The sequence below is a fragment of the Epinephelus moara genome, chromosome 8 (genome assembly GCF_006386435.1).
Source record: "Epinephelus moara isolate mb chromosome 8, YSFRI_EMoa_1.0, whole genome shotgun sequence".
Lineage (NCBI taxonomy): Eukaryota > Metazoa > Chordata > Actinopteri > Perciformes > Serranidae > Epinephelus > Epinephelus moara.
The window spans coordinates 25612838-25625962 of NC_065513.1; the positions used below are offsets into that span (position 1 = coordinate 25612838).

The 13125-nt window shown below is 41.2% G+C and overlaps 1 protein-coding gene across 1 annotated transcript; it reads left to right on the top strand.

Moving 5' to 3' along the window:
* Positions 1–1885: 1885 nt before the first annotated feature.
* LOC126394009 (piggyBac transposable element-derived protein 4-like) lies at positions 1886–11421 on the top strand. The gene is made up of 4 exons (XM_050050530.1): positions 1886–2162; positions 4122–4457; positions 4549–5335; positions 5476–11421. The coding sequence occupies exons 1-4, from the start codon at positions 2017–2019 to the stop codon at positions 5965–5967; spliced, it is 1761 nt and encodes a 586-aa protein (XP_049906487.1). The 5' UTR covers positions 1886–2016; the 3' UTR covers positions 5968–11421.
* The last annotated feature ends 1704 nt before the right edge of the window (positions 11422–13125 follow it).

Genomic DNA, 13125 nt, shown 5'->3' on the forward strand with positions numbered 1-13125 from the left:
TGACTGAAAAAGTTGGATGTAATTCGGTATCAGGCCCTGAGACTTTGTTGTGGCACAATAAAAACAACTCCAGTATCAGCTTTACAAGTGGAAATGAATGAAATGCCGTTGGAAATCAGACGAACTCAACTAGCGCTAACTTATTGGGCCAATTTAAAGGGCCATAAGGGGAGTCATCCGACTCAAATGGTATTGCAACCTTTTCAAGAGAAAGGAAAGAGGCCGATTAAGAGCTTCAGTTGGACAATAGGGAATACGGTTAATGGAATTGGGGTATAATGATAAGCCCCACTGTAATATTCTCTGTTGTCCCACCTTGGTTACTAGGAGAGATACATGTAGACATGCTTATGTTAGAGTGGAGGAAAAGGAGCTGTTTAGCATGTTTAGGTATTCACGGATGCTTCAAAAACAGACAATAATAGAGTTGGGGTTTCATTTATAATAAAAAGAGAAGAAGATATAATTTTGAGGTTTAGATTTGGACACTGGTTTGAATAGTACACTTAAGTTAATTGGAAAACATGAAACCAGTTTGTGTGAATATTGTAATATGCAGCAAACAGCATATTACTGTTTGTTGTCCAAAATACCAGCAGGAAAGACGAATTCATCAACACATCAAACTGGAAAAACTACAGTTGAATTCAGGACGTGGAATATAGGGCAAGATATTTGGAAAAAACAGGGATAGGCAGAAGAATAAAGGACTGCTAAGGACCACACTCCATTTCAATAGGTGGTAGTAATGCGCCGAAGCCGACCGCCATTAAACAGATAGAAGAGGAAGAAGAAGAAGAAGAAGAAGAAGTAGTACCAAAGAGCATGGATACCAAGAGGCGAAGCTCAATAGAACGCCCCATAGCAACAGACTCGCCCATGGTTTCGTCCTACCGCCGCCATTTTGGACTGTCCGCAGCAGACCCGCTTGCATACAAAACCACACAGATAAACTGAACTATATCGCTATTAATTATGCTTACAATGCTACTCACCTCGTGATAGCTTGGTCACAGCTGCTTTTTCACGTTTTTGTAAAGCAAAATATAGACTTAAAAAAAAACGAAGAAAAACGGCCTCTGGCATCTCTACATATTACATCCACTTATGAGAACATTAACTTAATTACTCCTTCAAAATCACCCCTAGACTCACAAGTCAGTCTTTAGACGCTTTGCTTAAGGCGGAGATCTCTGATTGTCTGGTGGCGAGACTAAATCGCCCCATAAGCCAATCTACCAAAAAATTTAAAAAAAATTAATTAATTAAAAAAAATCGATATTTTAACTAGAAACACATGGCGACGTCACATAGTCAGGAATAAAGATTTATTTACAGTTTGTACAGTAAGGGGACAGTAATAATAATAATATATAGGCTATTTTAATATGATATATTTTAATGCTAAAGCAGTAATTAGTTCTGATATAAATGGTCCAAGAGGCCATATATATATATATATATACACATACATACATACATATATATACATACACATATGTATATATATTTATATATATATATATGTGTGTGTGTGTGTGTGTGTGTGTGTGTGTGTGTGTGTGTGTGTGTGTGTGTGTGTTACCTTCCCTCCAAAACTGGCATATTAAATTGATATTAAAACACTTCAAAACTTACACCTCAGGAGTTCTTACCTGTCGGGATCCTTCGGAAAACGGTGGAGGCCAGGTGCGGGGTGTTCCACTGATAGTTGTTGCAGTTAATTGCACTACACTGTTTTCTTTTACTTTTTTTCTCCTTGACATCTGCATGTTGTCTGGGCGCAACAGTCCAAGCTCAACAGTCCAAAATGGCGGCCCTAGTGGCTGTTGGCCAAAATTCAACGGAGCTTCGCCTCTTGGTATCCATGCTCTTTGGTAGCACTATTAGTAGTAGTAGAAGTAGAAGAAGAAGAAGAAGAAGACGAAGCTTCCCGCGGGAGACGACAGTCAGCGGAGCTAACAGCGAACCAACTTGCTGCAGCTATTAGAGACATTGTTGTTTTACTTTTCCGACATGGAAACAACGTGCGAAAAAAACACAGAAGAAGAACCCCGATCCACCGTGGGAGCTGAACACGATGAAGATGAATATGAAGAATCAGGAGCAGAGAGTGAAGAGTGGGTTAATAAAGAGGAGGAAAGTGAAGACTCTGACGAGCAGTAAGTAACATAACTTGCAGTGTATGTGAAACATGTATATGCATAGTTTTATTTGTTGTATATTTAGTGGTCATTTGGACGGAGAGCGTTTTATGGTTTTAGCAAAGTACCAGATGGTCCAAACAAGTATCCATCACATGTTTACCTCCACCACATAGACATGTATATATGTCTATGCTCCACCAGACCAGCTCAAAGAAAAGCTGTGAGGAATTCACATGGTGGGGGGTAGGGCAGGAGGGTGGAGAGCCCCCTAAGGAAGGGAGGAAGGGAAAATCTTGGTGAGGACCACCACGGTGTAAAGAAAATCCCACAGTGTTTACACAACCTTGCGTCGATAACATGCGACGGCGGATGTTAATGAGATCATCTATCCTGTTGAAACCAGCAACTATGTTCTGAAACTAAATATTTCACCCTGTGCGTCCTTACAGTGTTGTTTCATGCAGGCTACATAAATATGGACACCCCAGCCCCCCAGGAAAGAAGCTCGCCCTTGCAGCAAGTTTTTTCTCTCCCAGAGGCCACTTGCAGTATTGCAGCCAAAAAAAATCACCTGCAGCCCAAAAAGCATTTTCCCCATAGACCTCCACCTTTCATACAAACATGCAGCCCAAAGTGCTTCACATGACAAAGTTGGGATGACACAGACACAAGACATTAAAATATTGAAAAAGCAAAGCAACCAAAACAGAGCAAACTCACAAAACAATCAGGAGAGATCAAATAAAGTAAGAACTAATGGTTAAAATTTAAAAATCAAGACTGTAATGTTCCACCAGATTAAAAAGATAGGTCTTTGATTTAAAAATACATTACAGTATTTATACAATACTCGCCATTCCTATATCCAGAGGTAGTGAATTCCACAGTTTAGGGGCGTAAAAACAGGAAGCACTCTCACCAGGACTTTTATGGGACAAATGAGGAACATTTAAAAGTAAAACATAAACATAAAATAATAGAAAATCTGATGTATGGAGGGGTAAGGTCATTTAAAGCTTTATAAACAAGTAAAACAACTTTAAAATAAAGTCCAAAAGACACAGGGAGCCAGTGTAGTGACTTCAGTCAACAGTCTGGCTGCGGCACTCTGGACTAGCTGTAGTTTCTTGTTGACTTTTTGGGTAGTCCGGTGAAAAGGGAATTGCAGTAGTCTAAACTGAAAATTGTTGACAGGACACGTCCAACTGCAAACAAGAACAATTATGAATCTTTCTTTTCTGAATTTTTGAACCATGGAGGTTTTACATTTGTAAAACTTTCCTCAAGCAGAGAAAGGCAATTTTAAAATCGGTGACGTCATCACAATGTAATGAAAGGGGGGTCAGTCAGTAGTAATCTATACCAAAATTATATGCGTATTCTATATGAACTAGAAAAAACACCTGTTGTGCCTTTTGAGTAGTAAGAAAGGACAAGAAAGAAATGAAAAGGAGGGGGAAAGTAGCAAAGCTCCGTAAATTGGATTTTTGGGCTTTTTATAAGCAGTTGATAGTGGTGTGTGTGTGCGCCTTACAAGTAGTAACTAGGGACCATCACAATACCGTGAACTGCACCTCACCTGGAAAGTGGACGAGATCAGGCAGCTGTAGCAGAAGACGGTGACAAAAAGCCGCGGTGTCGTTCAGTCTCCAACAGCCCTCAGTCTGTACAGGAAGTCGCAGAAAACATCGCCATCAAAGATGCAGCAGTTTGGGAAAAGTGGTTTGTTAATATCAGTAGATTTGAGACCATCAGTGACTTTGTTTAAGTACGTGTAGTTTGGTTAGCAGGTCATGTCTTTCCTTAGCCTGGCAAGATGACACACACATACGACTTATAAGAACCCCTGCACTTACTCAGCCTCCATGCAGCCCTGATGAGAGGGATTCCTCCTCCAGCGATGAATCACCCTCAGAGGAAGATGAATAATTTATCCCGCCAAACCATTGATCTAATCTAATCATCTGATTCCAGCTCCCCGGCTGACAATGACAACACCATGGAGACGGATGACGCTGTACCTAGTTCTGGGTGGACATCCAAGAGTGGGCTGGAATGGTCTCCAACTGATGCAGACACCATGCGCTACATTGCTCCGCCCATCAAAGCCACTGGACCTACACGTTATGCCATTGACAGGATCACTAACCTGGAAGATAGTTTCGAGCTCATGGTAACGCCTGAAATTGTCAAACACATCACGGAAATGACGAACCTCCATGGTAGACGCACTGTGAAGAATTGGACGGACACCGACACTACTGAGATTAAAGCCTACATCGGGCTGTTGATCTTGGCCGGCGTCTACAGGTGAAATAGTCTCTGTTATGTTTGTATATTGGTGTGTGATTTCAATCTGCACGTTACTGTGAAGCACTGATAAGATCTACTGTTACTACAGGTCTAGAAATGAGTCGACAGTCAACCTCTGGAGGGACGGCACTGGGCGGCCCATCTTTACCGCGACCATGGCGCACAAGAGATTTTCACAGCTCTCCACCGTCATCCGTTTTGATGACAAGCAAACCCGGCAGGCATGTTTAGTCCGCCAGCCGGACAAGCTGGTGGCGATTCGGGTGATTTGGGATAAATGGCTGCGTCAACTTGAGAGTGTTTTCATCCCAGACCGGGAAATTACCATAGATGAAAAGGTGATCCTATTCAGAGGCCGGTGTCCTTTCCAGCAGGCCATGCTCAAAAAGCCATTCAGATCCGGCCTAAAGATTTGGGTACTGTGTGATGCCCAGACCTCATTTGCATGCCGTATGCAAGTACATACAGGGAAGACACCAGATGGCGCTCCTAAAACCAGCCAGGGCAAACAGGTCGTCCTGGAACTCACTGAGGGGATGAAAGGAAATACGGTGACTTGCAACAACGTTTATACATCGTACAGCCTGGCAGAGGACCTCCTGCGGAGGAAGATCACGCTTGTTGGTCACATCCACAATAGCAAGCCTGAGCTTCCCCCAGCTCTGCTGCAGACGAGGGGAAGGGTTATAAACTCCGCCGTCTTTGCTTTCCGCAAGAAAGCAACCTTGGTGTCGTACATCGGGATGCCTAGGAAAAATATCATCCTACTCAGCACCAAGCATCGGAAGCCTGAAGTGACCAGCGGCAAGAGTCGCAAGCCCCAGATGGTGGTGGATTACAACCGCTGGAAGAAAGGTGTGGACGTCCTGAATCAGGTATTTATATTTATATTCAGTAGCCTCATTCTTGCATTTATATAAAGACTCAATATATATTTGTGTACGGTGAGGAAGAATACTTATTCAATTTTTCTTTGGTCTTTTTTTTTTTAATTATTATTATTATTATCTTGCAGCTGGTGGCCACCTACTCGTGTAGGCAAAGGACACGCCGTTGGCCGATGGCCCTTTTCCACCACATCATTGACGTGTCTGCCGTCAATGCATCAATCCTGTGGACAGCGGCGCAGCCCAACTGGAAGCAGGGCAACCTGACCCGTCGGCGGCTCTTCTTGGAGGAGCTGGGGAGGGCACTGACCTTTCCACTGATGGCCACAAGGCAGCGCCTTCCCCACCAGCCAGGTGCTGCTGCCATGGTGACACAAGCCCAGGACCTTGCCCCTGTCACTCCCTCGTGCAAATCACTCAAGGACACAAGGAGGCAGTGCAAATACTGCCCAGTCAAAAAAAGGAGGATGGTCACAACCATCTGCCAAAAGTGTGATAATTATACTTGCAAAGAACACACCACAGTCATTTGTAACACGTGTGCCCCTTCTGTCTGGTCTAGACTGTCTCACACACACACACACACACACAGTGCCTCTGTTCCCGTCTGTTCTAAATGAATGTTGTTGAAAAAATATTGTTTTTCTTGTTCAAAGTTTGTTTTTTTTTTCTTTTCTAGAGAATCCTGAATATGATAATGGGAATATTTTTTATGCTCAAGTCTGAAGTTGGAGCAGCACAGTCATTTAGTATTCATACTCGTGTAAAATACACAACAGTGGTTATGAGGGTATTAAATGGATTACTTTAATTATCTGACACTGCATTCAAAAACAGAAATGTATCTAGATCAAAGTTGTTGTTGACCATATACCAGACTGTCATAAACCCTCCCAAAAACATCCACCTGGCATTTAGTATGTTATTTCCTATTCTTTCAATGGTGGGCATCTATAAAATAACATTTATTGTGCATAACGGGCTGAACTGGATTATTGTGGAATATGCAAGAGGTGTTGAGATGTGCCTTGCCACGCCAAGCTGTGCCGGAGATGGACCTTCTCAGGAGTAGGTCCAATAGCCGGGCCCTCGAGCAGGTAGGGTGAGGTCTCGCCGACTGTGGCCAGTTCACTATCAGCCGTATTAGAAGTTGCTGCTCGAAAACTCAACATTTACTTATGTTGCTGCTTCACTGTAATAGTTTTTACATAACAAAATAACAGGAGACTTTTATTGTGAAGAATCTATAGGCCATAAAATGTGTTATTACTGATTTGGCAAAGCCTTGTAAGCAGCTACTCTTCAATAAAGGTGAGGCTAATGATACTGCAGGGAGGAAAGTGAAAGCAGTAACAGCCACAGTGAGATGTTGATGAAGAGCTGCAGACAACAGGCTCTTACTGCACCTCTGCAAACAGCTCACCTCCAACAGGTAAATGTCTTTTACCTGCCCTGCTGTGGAAAAAAACATGCAGCAAAAATAACAGGTGACTTAGACATCATCACTCAAGACCAGCCATCATCAGTTTAAGACACACCTTCAAGAAGGTAGCCTTGTTGTAATGGAAACGCAAATCCCTGCTGTGCTGGGCTGACGGCCCAAACCAAACCAAGCCAAACCAAACCAAGCCAAACCAGCCCATGACTGTGGAAAGGGGGTAAAAGTCTGTTCCTTCTCCTTACCTTTCTTATCTTGAAGAATTGATCCCACAATACTACTTATTGTCCGTCAACAATACTACCACACATACTTTAATATTTACAACTATTTGATCCTTTTCTACGGCTCTCATGACAAGTTGTGGTGAAGTCACAGCTGAATCCAAATGTCTTCCCCCTGGACATGCGGACTGAGCCCTTGCGGACTTCAGAAGTGTGACATATTTACTGTCATCACGTAAAGTCTGCGAGGGCAGAGACTGCGAACGGCTGATAGACAGCCCTCGAGACTGTTTTACTTATTGCCGTGGAAACGTTTAACTATCGCTGCAGTCATATTCATATGTCATATAAGGTGATGAACAGTGCCCACTCATCTGTTCCTGCAGATAACAAGATATAAATCCCATGATTAGCCTTTTTTGTGACTAAACAAAAAATGTATTAATACATCTCTATATAACAAGCTACATGTTCAAAAACATTAATGTAAATAAGGACAGGAAATAACTCTGCACTGCACAGCCTGATAGGCCCCAATAATAAAATGCATTTTCATTCCCTCTATAGCCTATACTTCACATATCTCTGATTCATGATGTGGTTGAATATTATTTCTGGCCTACACAATTCAAATAACATTTTAATAGGCCTAGTTATCAATAACTATTTTACACATTTATAAGGTTTTTCAGTAGTTCAAAAACCCACAGCGTCATGTCTGTATTGTAATAAATTGTGGGTTATTAAATCAATGAAGTCTGCACCCCAAGTTGACTCTCGAAGTCTGCAGAAAGTCTGTGTGAGGCCCCTTGCAGACTGGCTGAATTGTAGATTTGGGCAGCCCTAAGCACTCCCAGACAAGTGCAGTGAAGTCCAGACATTTGGGCTGAATCCAAACTCCTGTATTTGTTTGTTCTCAGTCTCCAATTGTTGTAATCACAATAGATACATTCAATGAAATGCTTTACAGGCGATTTGTAATTTATGTTCATGGTTCAACCTCAATTTTACATGAATTCAGATGTAAATCAGCAGCACATCAGTTTGCTGCTGCAGAGCAGACCTGTACCCTCAATTACACAGGCTAAATAAACTGTGTCTGACTAAAAGGTTAATGTTTTCAGAGGAAAAAAAATACAAGACAACAGTTTTCATTAAAGATCAGTCAGATACAGTCAGGGCTTCACATCTGTACAGATGTTATTTTAAGAATCCTCACATCCCACTGACCACCAGTCTCTGTGATGTTTAATACTTCAATAATTAAAACAGTCCAGTGTTAATACACAGTAGACTACAAATAGTTTATGATACAGTTAAAATGGCCAGAAATGTGAATAACTGAGTTGCAGGATGATTTAAGGTGTGCCCCTCAATGTTCTGCTTGTGCTCCTTAAATCTTTCAGTTAGGAGCTACAGTGCTCCCACTAAAAAATCGTTAGTCTGGAGCCCTGATCCCATTTAATACAAAAGCTACATGTTAGTCAGTGTTAGTGGGTTTTTTCTGCAGTGGTTTAGAGGCGTAAGGGACCTGAGATGCACCCTGTTCAACCACAGCCTACACATTTCAGTGTCATTTCAGGGGTCGGGGGATATCAGCCTATCTCAGCCATCTCAACCTGTGTGAGAGGTGAAACAACAAAACAAGTTCTTATCCGACATATATATGACCGGATACTTCAAACCTTTTAATTTGTTTTACAGTGATGACGAGGAAATGGATGATTCAGACTCTTTGTTTTGGTGACAGCAGCAATGGCTACACCTCAAACTTTGCTGTGTTCTCTGGAAAGCCACAGTTGGCATCAGACTTTGGAACTGGATATGACTCGGTTATGTCCCTGATGAATACAGTATACCCGGGCAGTGGCTTTCATCTACACGTGAAAACTTCTACACCAGTTCACAGCTCCTCCAGTATCTATTTAGCGTGAGTATCAGAGCATGAGGCACATACAGAGACAACAGAAGAGACTGCAAACACACAGGCTCACTTAGTCCTAGAGGCTCCTTCAGATGGATCCGTAATGACCCACTGGTTTTTGTGAAGAAGATGGCCTCACGAGAGGTCTGTGTCTGCTCTACAATCCACACGGCATTCTCTGGAGGCACTGTGGCAATCGCTCCTCAAGCTGATGCAAGCTATAAGATTAGAAGACACAGAGCCTGTATACACTGCCAGCCGACCAAGCAGGTGAAGCATAACACCTCCTGAGAGTGTAAAGAGTGTGATGTGGCCCTCTGTGTCATTGCAGACAGGAACTGCTTTCAGGAATGGCACAACTAACTTTTCGGAGCATGATCAAACAGGGCCTTATCTGAAAGAACTGAAATACTTTTTTGAAAGAATAGTTTTTGGTGTTTTGCCCTTATTAGATAGGACAGCTTCAGTGTGAAGCTGTGTGACTGTGATTTGCTCCACCTATTGGTGCAGCATGATCATGGCAGTGTTTATTTTTTTGTGCCCAAGGTACACCAGAGGGCCAGCAACAATCTCAAGGCACACCCGTATTTATATCTGTGCACAATAACTTCCATAATGTGGTGCTTTGTTGTAATTTGCTCCATACAATAAAGCGATCCATTCCACTCACGACTTTCTCCTTTTAAATGTTATCATCCCTCATACTGGCTGCCAATCAGGGCTTTTGATGTGTCACACTCTTATAATTCCCACATGCAGACGGTGATAAATAGGCTCTCTGTGAGCGTTTTTTAAATTAAATTAAATTAAATTACATTGCTTAGCTAGAGCTTACCTCTTTATTAGGGAAATGGGTGTGCATATCTTCATGGTACTCGTTCACGGAATAGGTTGTTCCGTCACACTCCCTTATACACGGAATGATCTACAAAAGACCTTAAACTTGGACACTCTGCCGCCCTTATGGCAGTTTGAGTGCTTTATTTCTGATGTTTTAATTGAGTGTCAATGTTTTGAACTATACATCTACACCTTAGCATGTTTATCACCCTGTATTTCTACTTTTAGCAATCATTTATTGCTGTTGTTTTTTATGATTTCATTTTTGTTTTAATTGATATGCATAATTGTTCTTTGTTTGCTTATTGTTTTAATGTCTTTGCTCATGCTCGGCATCATTGAAAATGAGGGTCTCCCTCGGTTGATTTCCCGAGTCTTAAATAAAGGTTTGAATGAATGAATTATTGCTTGTTTTGTTTATTTTTATTATTTTTTTCTTTTCTTACCTCCTCTTCCCTCACCCTTTCACCTGTCAACCTGTATAGATGTACAGACACACACGACAGCCAACATAACCTCGTCCTCTTATCCCCTGACGACAGTGTGTTCACTTTTGTATTCACTGTCTTAGTGTTTTGTATTGTCTTGCAATAAATAATTCTAATAAAAAAGAACATTTACCCATCTACTAGAGAAGCAGTGACATGTAGGAACCACAACAGGCTGAGTGCTGCACCTTTTCAACACTGTTCTGTATTACAAACTTGAACACCATTTCACATAACGTATAAATCACACCAGTCAGACACACTCTAAAATGAAACCGTCTTTATTAAGTAACTTTAATATCAGAAAAATAAAACTCTTAAATTCTCTTTACAGCAAATATATAATATCAGTGCTTTGGCCGCAATAACTTAAAAGGCCGTTATAAAATATAGTCTGCTTTTAAACTCCTGACTCAATTTGAAGAATTTATATGCCATAAGACTCCCCCTACATATACATAACAAAAGTGTAGTAAAATTAGCAAATACTTTGAACTGTTGGTACATCTTAACAATATATGTATTATTTATATATAGATAATCTAAGATACATTGTACAGTATACCGTTCTTAATTTGGTGGCGTACAGACATGACAGGCAGCTTGAATCCTTGGCCTTTGTACAGTTGCAGTGTGACATTTTACATTGGCGGTACATTATGAAGACATGCTCGTGATGCACATTCCATTTTCCACTAGGTTAAAACGGCAGCTATCAATACTATTATCATCAATACTGTAAACTAATAACTAGACTACAAGCAGATAGCATTGACACCCTCCTCCTCCTGCATCATCTCTGGGTTTCCAACTCTTCATTCACTTGATCACTCAGAAAAAAAAAAGTTAAAAAAAAAAAAAAAATTAAAAATCTTATTGTAAACATTTTAATATAGATATATTTATGTATATATATGAAATGTAACAAAATAAAAATAAGTTCTGTATATTTATCAGTCATTAACAGTAATATCGTATAATACATACACAAAAATGTCAATAGATTCATGTCAATAAACCGAGGGCCGACAGTGTATTGCATTCCCTCAGAGAGAGTAAGAGAGCAAAGAGAGATCAACTCCTCGTAGAGCTGAGAGAAGTCAAATAAAAAGGACGGAGAGAAGACCCGAGGGGACAGAAGCAGATGGGGTTTTTTTTTTGCACTTTTGGGACTCATTCTGTTCAATTTCCTCGAGGAAACTCAAATCATCCCCGACGGACGATATTTAAAAAACAGAGCCAAGCAATAGAATAACTCCCAAATACTATTAACAGCTGGAATGCTAGACGGACTGCGGTCCAACGTCCACAAAGTAAAGCAACAGCATTGACCTTATGTAGTGTCAGCACGGTTTATGGTGAAATCATTCCAGCTGCTTCCCCTTCGCAGTGTCCGTCAACTCATTCAATCCTGTCAAAGTCTAGAGACACAGGTGTTTAAAGCTAAGATCTGAGATGAATCTGTACCTTTTCTTTACTGGTCGGACAAAGGAAGGTGGGGGTCAGCCTGTGTTTGGATCCAAACTTGTTAATAAAGTGATAAGATATGGGGAAGGGCAGTAAACAAATGAGCTGATGAGACATGACAAGCAAAGCGTGTGCCTTCAAAATCTCATCAGTGCATTGGAGCAGCTAATGAACCCCGACTCAAACGCAGTAGGAAAAACAGAAGGAAGATGTCCGTCTACAACTTTACCCCCAAGATGTCTGGTGCTCTGTGATTAAAACCAAAGTATTTTTATTGATCTAGTGCTTCCTCAAGTTAAGATACTGAGATGATTGTTGCATAGGCCTGGTAGACACGGTCTCAATTTTGCATCCCAATAGAATTATGCTCACAAGCAAGGACACAAAATGGCTGTGAGAAGCGGCCACTGGGTGGAGCAGTTCCAATGAAAGGAAATGGTACTATTGAGATGGCTGAGGATTTTTTTTTCCAGATTGCAGCTCTCTTCGTAGCAGAGTTTCAAAGAATATCAGCTTTTTTGGCTCCCAGGTGAGGTTCCACTAACCTAGCCATACTCCTACCATCTTCATAAGTGACAGCAATACGGGGGTGGAGGAATGTTTCCATAGGGACAAGCTGTGCACATCTTTCTGGCTGAAAATCAGCACACGGTTTCCCCATACTAGGATGTTCTCGAGAAATAAACCAAAAGGCAAAAAACAATGAGAAGGAAAATAAAGATGGAAACAGAAATAAACTAAATGGGAGTGTCTGGTGAAAAAAAGATAAAAGCAATAGGTGGGAAATACTTGAAAAAAGGCTCAACAGAAATAGGAAGCAAAAGAAAGCATCCCTGTGATATAATACCTTTGTTCCACCGAGATGCCTTTAAGAGATTGAACTTTAACGAATACATTAAGACCTCGGTCTGTCAGCTTGTGATCTATTGAGCCAAGATCTGGATTTGTAGATAGTGTTGTCAGTTAATTACAGGCTTTCCAGAAAAAGGCCACGTTTGTTTTAAGACAGAGCAACACTGTGCGTCCACTGAACCAGTTGTTTCTCTTTGTTTACAGAACGGAATCAGGCACGAGTTTACCGTAAACAGTTTCTTTAAAAGTAGAAATGCAAAGCAACGTGGCAATACAGAATGCCTGTAACGTCCTGGTACTCTAGAAAAAAAGGAATTATCCTCAGACTCTGGTCTGGGAAAGAGAAACCTGAGGCAACAAGAGGTTGCCATAGGCCTTTTCCAAAGATGGCATTTTGACACGTCACAGTAGGAACAACACGGGTGTAAAAAAAAAAAAAATACAATAAATGATGGCTGAATTCCATTTAGCTGCTCTGAATGCGCTCACTGTCACTCTCACTGCAGCCCTTGGATTTAACAGTGCCATCGCTCATGTTATTAGTT

Bases quoted from the DNA above. Each gene is read 5' to 3' on its own strand.
- LOC126394009 (XM_050050530.1), top strand. From the start codon at position 2,017: ATGGAAACAACGTGCGAAAAAAACACAGAAGAAGAACCCCGATCCACC. The intron at 2,163-4,121 runs GTAAGTAACATA...ATCTGATTCCAG, and splicing joins AGTGAAGACTCTGACGAGCA to CTCCCCGGCTGACAATGACA. The intron at 5,336-5,475 runs GTATTTATATTT...ATTATCTTGCAG, and splicing joins GTGTGGACGTCCTGAATCAG to CTGGTGGCCACCTACTCGTG.